Raw genomic sequence first — 8,907 nt, forward strand, 5'->3', positions numbered from 1 at the left:
AAAGATTATTTGTGAGGTTGAGCATCTTCTCCTGTGTTCTTTTCCCTTTGTATTTTTCTTAAGACCTCTTTGTTCATATTCATAGCCTAATTTTATATTGAGTTATTTACTTCGCCTTAAAAAAAATTCATGTCAACATAAAAGACAACCTACTGAATGGAAGACGATATTTGCAAATGACATATCTGATAAAAATTTAGTATCCAAAATCTATAAAGAACTTACACAACTCAACATCCAAAACACAAATAATCCAATTTTAAAATGGGCCAAAGACATGAACAGACATTTCTGCAAAGAAGACATCCAGGGGGCCAATAGACACATGAAACGATGCTCAAAATCACTCATCATCAGGGAAATACAAATCAAAATAACAATGAAATATCACCTCACACCTCTGAGAATGGCTAAGATCAAAACCACAAGAAACAACGTTTTGAGGAGGATGTATCGAAAAAGGAACACTCTTGTACTGCTGGTGGTAATGCAAACTGGTGCAACTGCCATGGAAAACAATATGGAGGTTCCTCAAAAAATTAAAAATAGAACTACAGTATGATCCAGTAATTCCACTACTAGGTATTTACATAAATAATGTGAAAATGTGGGGTGCCTGGGTGGCTCAGTGGGTTAAGCCTCTGCTTCCCCCTCCCTCTGCCTGCCTCTCTGCCTACTTGTGATCTCTCTCTCTCTGTGTCAAATAAATAAATAAAATCTTTAAAAAAATACTCCTCTGCCCTCTGCACAAGAACTACTAAGTGAGCTTCTCAAAACAATAATGCTCCATGCAGTAGGTTGACTGATGTCCCCCCAGAATTCACGTCCATCTGGAGCCTGTGGCAGGATGAGGAAGCGAGTACAGTCTTCAAGTTGGTGGTGGTCTACAAAATGTTCCTGGCCTGTGGTTAAGTACAGAAATCAGGTATATAGGCAAACGAAGTGAGTTTATGTCTGTTGAATCGAATAATTTAAAAAAGTGTTTGTACTTAGTCTTTTTTTCAGTTAATTTCCCTAAAAAATTCTACTGTGTTTTACATAAGTATCAAGCCATTATAGACTGGAAATATTATTTTAGAAGAAAAAAAAGAAAGGTCCTTCACCAAAAAAGAGTTGAGAAGCCCTACGCTACTCTCGGCTCTTCAGTTTCCCATAAAAGGCTGCTGCCGTCTGCAGCTGAGCCCTCTCGTCTTTATAATTTGCCTCTCACCTGTCATGTCAGGAGACATCTGGATCAAGAATTCCGTGCCTTCAAGTTACTATATTGCCCAGAACTTCTAATTGTTTTTCTGTTTCATTGTGTCAAAGTTAAACCGTCTTTATTAATTATTCTGATAAGAAGTAATAGGATTTCCAGACTTGGGGAAGGTGGTAGCGGCGGCAATAATATCATGTTTGAGTCTTCACAACCCTCCCCAACACCCCCTCCCACAAAAAAAGAGAAAGAGACAGAGAATAAAGTCGCAAAACCAAAATTCTAAGGCAAACATCTCCAACAAAGCTAGGTGATGAGGGATTCCCCACCAATTCTAAAATGTGGACTAGCTGAGACCAAAACTACCTACTTTCAGGTGATTCCAACCAGGGAATTCTTTGTGCTCGCCCAAATACAAGGTGAGAAAATAAAGAGAATCCATCCACCCCTAGTTCCCCTTCTCAGAACAGTACGAGACCGTTGAGGAAAAAGCAATCAATCAATATGGTTGAAGCGATACGCTTCACAACACTCTAACCAAATACAGGCATAGTTCCACGGAGAAGAGCACCCGTGTCCTAGCTGAGGGGGCAAAATTGTGTCGTTTCCTCATGGTCCCATGCAGGAACAGGACCCACAACCAGCATGGTGAAGAAGGGGAACTGGACTTCGCTCTGGGGAGCAGAAGTGTTCGCTCAGAAACCAACAGAACTCTGAGGCCCCTGACCAGGAATGCATTCTTACGTCCTCAGCACCACAATTTCTGAGAAATTTAAACCCAAATTTTAGCACTTGAGTTGAGAATTTGGAGGAGTAAAGAAAGGGCAGAATTCTGAACCAACTGAGAGATCCAACAAGAGTCCCAGCAGGTGGGGAAGCCGAGCACGACGTGTGCGCTGGTGAAGGCTGGCTGGTGGGTACAGTCTGCCAGAGGGGCTGCCCGTGCTTGCTAATGCACTCTACATCTCTCCCGGTCTGGACTTGGAACAAGCCCCTGGAGGAAGGTCTCGGGCATGCAGAGCCGATTCTCATCTCCGGTGTTGCTGTCTCCCACCTGGCTGGGTGGAAAGAGAGGCGAGAGAGACCGCATCACGCGCACTGAGCCTTCGTCGAATTAGCCACTCAAAGAAATGTAGACCAATGCCTGTGGCATCTTCTTCCTTGAGGAAACCATGGAAGAAAAGAACGACACACACCTGACATTTCACAGGTGTCTTTAATCTCCTTCCCCACCGGGCTTAGCTATTAAGTCCGTGGCGTCCCTCTATTTCTCCTTCTGGTTGCTTCCAGCCACCACTGTGTGACACATCTCATCGGAGGTTCTGCAAGAGCAAATGACAACCATAAGCTACTCTAACAATAAAAGCCCAACCTACAAGATATCCCAGATATAAACCTGTAATGAATTGCCTGGGAAGGCAAGACAGTTCTAAACTGTCCTTGCAAGTTGAAGTTTATTTTTTTTTTAATTTTATTTATTTATTTGACAGAGAGAGAGATCACAAATAGGCAGAGAGACAGACAGAGAGAGAGATGAGGAGAAGCAGGCTCCCTGCTGAGCAGAGAGCCCCATGCGGGACTCGATCCCAGGCCCCTGGGATCATGACCCAAGCCGAAGGTAGAGGCCTAACCCACTGAGCCACCCAGGCGCCCCGCAAGTTGAAGTTTAAAGACATCAGAGAAAAACCTGAAAGCTAAAACTGGAAGAAACTGAAGTCCCAAGTCATACTCCAGCTGAGAATTTCCGGACAATTGCTGGAGAATTCTATTCACTCAGGGTCCCAGCAGTGGTGTTATTTCAGCGCCAACTCCCCCAGGATTTTCCCTTTCGTAGAGTATAAATGGTTAAGAGAAGGCACTCAAATGTCCACCCCTGGCCAAATTTGGAAGTCTAGCCATGCTCCCAGAATTTGATGCTGTGTTGTCCCAAACCCTCTCAGACTCTGAAGTGCCTAACTGGAAAGAGATACAGAAGATGTGAATAGTTCTGAGTACTTAGGACTCCTTTGAGGTGCCTTTCTTTCCAAGTGTTCGACTGAAGTTTTAAACCTCTTTACTTTCCATCCCTCCCTGGGTAATCCTGGTGCCCCAGCAGGTGAAAGAGCAGGTACCTCAGCCCTGGGCCACAGTGCTGGGTCCACGGGCCCTGCCAAAGGTCCTTCATAGCCTTGACCTCTTTCTCCAGGGTAGTCTCTCTCTTGGGCTCCCACTGGTTTCTGCTGAGCCAGCTCAGCTCAGGAAGCCTCAGTGACTCTGTTTTTCCAGGTCCTTCTCTTTCCCTTTACAACACATGGAGGGCAAGACCATGTCAAGGAGCTGTTCCCAAAGCCTATTACCTGGCCTTTGTCTCCATCAGAAAGCAGAAGAGCTCTTGTATTAGAGACTGTGGCCAAGGGCGCCTGGGTGGCTCAGTGGATTAAAGCCTCTGCCTTTGGCTCAAGTCACCGTCCCAGGATCCTGGATCGAACCCCACATCAAGCTTTCTGCCCAGCAGGGATCCTGCTTCTCTGTCTCTCTCTACCTGCCTCTGTGCCTACTTGTGATCTCTGTCCATCAAATAAATAAATAAAATCTTAAAAAAAAAAAGAAAGAAAAGAAAAGAAACTGTGGCCAAGAGGAGTGAAGAGACAGAGAGGAGGAAGAGGAGGGCGGAGCGGGCAGGATCATGAACAGAAACCACCGGGATGATTGGGGAAGGTCAATTTAAAGCATAAACAAGGCTTCATGGGGGTCCTGTTTCCTCTCTCTAGGTGTGCCATGTCTCAGAATCTTCCATGTCTCAAAATGCTGCAGCCCAGACCCCAGCACCGTGCTGGCTCTCTAGGGAATAAAAGATTCTGAGACATGGCAGTGGCTTTGGCCCGGGGCCTGGTATTCCTAAAAGGGACAGGGATGATAAGGAGACTTTCCAGAGCAATTCTGTAGCCAATGGAAGCGAACGAAAGGCAGAGCTGTGGACAGCCGCCCAGAGCAACCACAGCACGTAGACGGCTGGGTGAATGCAGCTGAAGACTTCACACAACCCCAGAGGGCAACTGGGTCCAGCTTTGCTAAGATGCAGACCGTGACGCATGTTGGACGTTGGGCGAGCGATCTGCAGCCTGGGAATGGGGAAACAGAGGTATCAGACAGAAGGTCAAGTCAGCAGAGTAGTAGTGTTCCCAAGAGCTCACACTTGTAGCTCATTCAAGTAAGCGAGGCTGACAACACAGGACAAGCCAGACCACTCCTCTCTGTAGTTATTGCAAAGAATCACAGATTCCTGGTGTTGTGTATTGGGGGCTTCGAAAGCCGCCAGTCCTGTGTTCTGTTGTCCACTCTGTGTTCCTCCCTAGCAAGGCTTGCTAACCAGATTCCAATCCAGCAAACCTCTCAAAGCAGCCCGAGGCCCACTCAGTCTGTTGGGTGCACTTTCAGCAGATCAGAGTTAAATAACCTTGTCAAGACCTACACTGCTTTTTTTTTTTTTTTTTTTTTTGCCAAGAAAACATAAGTCACTGGGCTGGAGTTTGGGTTTAGGTTCAGTTCTATGACCTGGGGAAGGCACGTCCCCTGGTGGGGGACCACAGGGACAGCCTCCTTCCTGACCTGTCCTCTAGGACTTGCAGAGTCCTGCCGTCACAACTATTTAACTCAAGGGACGGAACATTCCTGCTCCTCTGAAGACAGTGCCTTCTAACAGCCATCAGGCCGTCCTTCCCAGACACACAGGAAAGTCCCATCCTGGGCCCCGGGAAGCTGTGCTGCCGGATCCAGGCCACCTGTCCCTGCTCCCCCGAAGAAAGGCTGTCCCTCCTCCTCAAGTTTCCTCCCTGGCAGCGGGTGATAACAGAAGAGCATCAGCCAGGGCTGCTCCGGGATTTCCATTCCCCACGCCGGTCCGCCCCCCAGGTAACAGCAGGGCGCTGGGGGGGCACGGGGAGAGAGTGGGGCGGCCAGAGAAGCTGGAGCCCGGGCGGCCGCACGGGGCTGGGGGGGGGGGAGCTGCTCTGTACCCCGGAGGTGATCCGAAGGCTAGAAAGCACTTGAACGTGGAAGTAATAAAAGACTCATTTAATTATCATTTATTTTCTGTTTTGCTCACTTTTGTTTGTAGATTGTATTTGTTATTGTGTGCTCTTATTATTCAAATACAATTAATTACAGTATCTGTCAAGCAGCGGTTAAAAAGGAGGAGGGAAGCCAGCAGGCCACAAGCTTCTCCCGGACGGAGCCTTCGGTGAGGGCTCTGCGGGCCTTCGCTGTCATTGCGCCAGAGCTCTTCAATGTGTGCGTGTGGCAGATGTTCACGTACCAGTGTGTGTGAGTGTGTGTGAGTGCGTGTTAATGGCTGCATGCCTGTGTGTGAGGTGTGTGTGTGTGTGCGTGTGCAGGTGAGTGTGTCCGTGTGTGGCGACGTTTGTTTTACATGTGTGCGTACACACCTGCGAGTGAGTGTGTGTGCCTACCGCGGTGGGTGACAGGTGTGTGCTTATTCACACAGGACAAAGTAGGGAAGGGACTGAGCCTCGCGGGGAAAGCGGGAGTAGGACCGAAGGAACAGAAACTTTGACGTTAACTTTCAGTTCTTGCCACTGAATTCTTAGCACCATGTGTGACTTTTGCTTTCATTTGTGTGTTCTTCAGTCTTATCAAGGTTTAAGGCCCCAACAAACGCATCCCCACGTTTGCACAGCACTGCCACGAGGGAAAGGAGGAGACGTGGTTTGGTGCGGCCGAGCGAAAGCTAAGGGTCCGAGCCTGAGGAAAATGATTGCGGCCCTGGCGGGCACACTCCCAGCCAGAGACAGTCATCCAGGGACCAGCGGGCCCCGGGGAGGCTGAGAGCAGACGCCCGCTGTGCCGGCTGCTCCGCCGGGACACGGACCGCAGTCGGGGCCTTCCTGGGGCTGCCGGTCGGGGCTGATGGCAAGGGCGGGAGCAGGGCACGGCTCAGCGGGCTGGAAGGCCTCAGGACCGTGTGCTCCAAAGTAAGGGGTGGGCAAGCTGCCCTCTAAGGACCCATCCAGCTCTAAGAATCCAAGTACCAATTAGGTTAATAAATACCAAAATAATAGTGTGACACGCAAGTGATTGGAAAACTGAAATCACGACGTTCTAGGCCAAGCCAAACCGTCATCAGAATGGGCTTTCTGGGGCACCGGGGTGGCTCGGCAGTTAAGCATCTGACTCTTGATTCCAGCTCAGGTCATGATCTCGGGGTCTCAGGATCAAGCCCCGTGTTGGGCTCTGTGCTCATCAGGGAGTCTGCTTGAGATTTTCTCTCTCCCTCTCCCTCTGCCCCTCTCCCCAATCGTACTCTCCCTCTAGCTAAAGCAAATAAATCAATCAGTCTTTAAAAAAAAGAATGGGTTTTCCGGTTTCACCGAACCCCACTTTAGTCTCTGTGGCCCCGGTAGAAATGGCGTGTACCTCAACAAACTCTATCCCTTAGGGGACAACCCCCTCCAAGGGACCCTCAATTCATGTTGAGTTAAGCTCTGTTATAGCTCTAGAATTCGGACACAGACCAGGCAAAGCCATTGTCCCACCGGGCACTCAAACCCCCACTGTCCTTGGCGTTGTCCTTCCGACTCCAAGTCTTTGCTCACTCCTTGGGACCTGGCTCGCGCTTCACCCTTTGCTCCCCTCACCCAGCACCCTCCCTGCCCGAGCGCAACTTCAGCCGCGGCGAAGGGTGACGGGAGGCCACCTCAGTCCCTCATACAACCGCTCGTTCAAGCCTATGTTAGGCGCGTCCTCGGTGCTAACTGTAGAGGATGGAGAAACGTGCAACAGGTGTTTATTCAAGTCATTGATAATCCCAGTACGTGGAAGCCAATATTTGAGAGGCTATCATGGAACTCACAGGTTACTGGGTTACACAGACAAATAAATTTTTTTTAAAAAAATCACAGGAGTCCATGGTAAATAATGTGGTTGGGGAAGCCCAGAGTGCTGTGGGAACTTCAGCAGGGAAGGACTAGGTCAGTCCAGGGACCGGGATACGTATCCAGAAGAAGGCGACGCGACACTGGGGGCCTTCTGGCACTGAGGAGCCCCAGAACAGGAAAGGCAGCAGCTGCTGCAGGTTCTATGCCTCCCTCTCTGGGGGCCCCCGAAATGTGAAGGCAACTCCATGTATAGACTTTACTCACCCCCACTGCATTTTTTATAACAACTCCACAGGTGGCATAAAGTGGCCTCACAGTGAACAGTTCATTCTCAGTGAAGAGAGGGCAGAATTCGAAAAGGTAATAGAATGAAGACAAGGGCCCTCAGGTCTTCCACGACTTGGAGAATTGCTAGAAAACTGCCTTTTCCAGCCTAGGAGTTCTGCGGAGGAGAATGTAGGATGGGCCTGTTGTCAAAAAACGACACCTTAAACTCTGAGTTTATTATCCTGGGCTTCGGGGACCTGGCCGGGCTGCAAATCTTCTTCTTTGGACTCTTTCTAGCCATGCATCTTGTCACCCTGGCAGGACATACAACCATCGTGCTCATCACCCTCACCGACTCCTGCCTCCAGACCCCCATGTACTTCTTCCTTCGCAATCTGTCCACCATTGAAATTTGTTATATATTGGTGATCGTCCCCAACATGCTGGCCAATTTCTTATCCAGGAGCCAGCGGATGCCCTTGCTGGGCTGTGCCCTGCAAATGCACCTCTTCATCGCCCTGGGTGGGGCGGAGTGCTTCCTCCTGGCCGTGATGGCCTACGACCGCTTCGTGGCCATCTGCAACCCCCTGCGCTATGCGGTCATCATCACCAGGGCCCTCTGTCTGCAGATGCTGACTCTGGCCTGCATCAGTGGCTTTGCGCTCTCCCTCATCCTCACCACACTGATATTCCTCCTGCCCTTCTGTCAGTCCCACGAGATCAATCATTTCTTCTGTGACATCCCTGCTGTGCTCTTTCTGGCCTGCTCAGACACGAGAGCCAATGAGATTGCAGTCTTCCTCGTCTGCTTGCTCATCCTGCTGGTTCCCTTCCTGCTGATTCTGTTGTCCTATGCGTTCATTATCGCCGCCATCCTCAGAATCCACTCAGCCGAGGGAAGGAGCAAAGCCTTTTCCACCTGTGCTGGGCACCTGCTGGTCTCTGTTCTGCACTATGGCTGCGCCATTTTCATCTACATTCGCCCGAAGTCATGCTACACCCCGGAACAGGACAAAATTGTGTCCTTAATCTATACCAATGTAACCCCCATGCTCTACCCTATGATCTACAGTCTGAGGAACAAAGAAGTCAAAGGCGCGCTTGGGAGACTTCTCGATAGCTATAACCAGATGAGGCAGAGACCAGCCACTAGGTGAAGGGAAAGACGGGGTCTACCAGAACTGTCCTGGCCCCTTTTCGTGAATCCGGCCGGCCACCCCACAGCACACTCTGTGGCTCCACTCCCCCCTCTGAGGGCAACTCCATGGTCCTGTGCGCCGGGACCTTCCAGTCCCCTTTCCTGTGGTCAGAGAGAGAAAACGAATCCAACAGCCTCCCAAGATGTGGCAGTTCTCGGGTGTGTGTGGGTGTCTCACTGTCCCTTCATGGACAGTTACATCTGCCATCTGGAGCACCGCCAGACAAGGACACTGATGGGAAGGTCACAGGCTGACCAAACAAGACAGTAAGGCGACCACTTCTTTGGCCAAAGAGCCAGCAGGAACAGAAATACAAGGTGTTCCTAAGTCAAAACCAGGCGAAGTGCAAACGCAGAGCCAAGTGCGAGACTGA

At 49.8% G+C, this 8,907-nt stretch overlaps 1 protein-coding gene across 1 annotated transcript; it reads left to right on the forward strand.

Annotated features, from left to right (window-relative positions):
- Positions 1–7,529: 7,529 nt before the first annotated feature.
- LOC309856628 (olfactory receptor 10W1-like) lies at positions 7,530–8,492 on the forward strand (the record flags this gene model as incomplete). Its single annotated transcript, XM_082717950.1, has 1 exon — positions 7,530–8,492. The coding sequence occupies one exon, from the start codon at positions 7,530–7,532 to the stop codon at positions 8,490–8,492; it is 963 nt and encodes a 320-aa protein (XP_082574076.1).
- Between the last annotated feature and the right edge of the window lie 415 nt (positions 8,493–8,907).

Source organism: Mustela nivalis (genome assembly GCF_964662115.1).
Source record: "Mustela nivalis genome assembly, chromosome: X".
NCBI lineage: Eukaryota > Metazoa > Chordata > Mammalia > Carnivora > Mustelidae > Mustela > Mustela nivalis.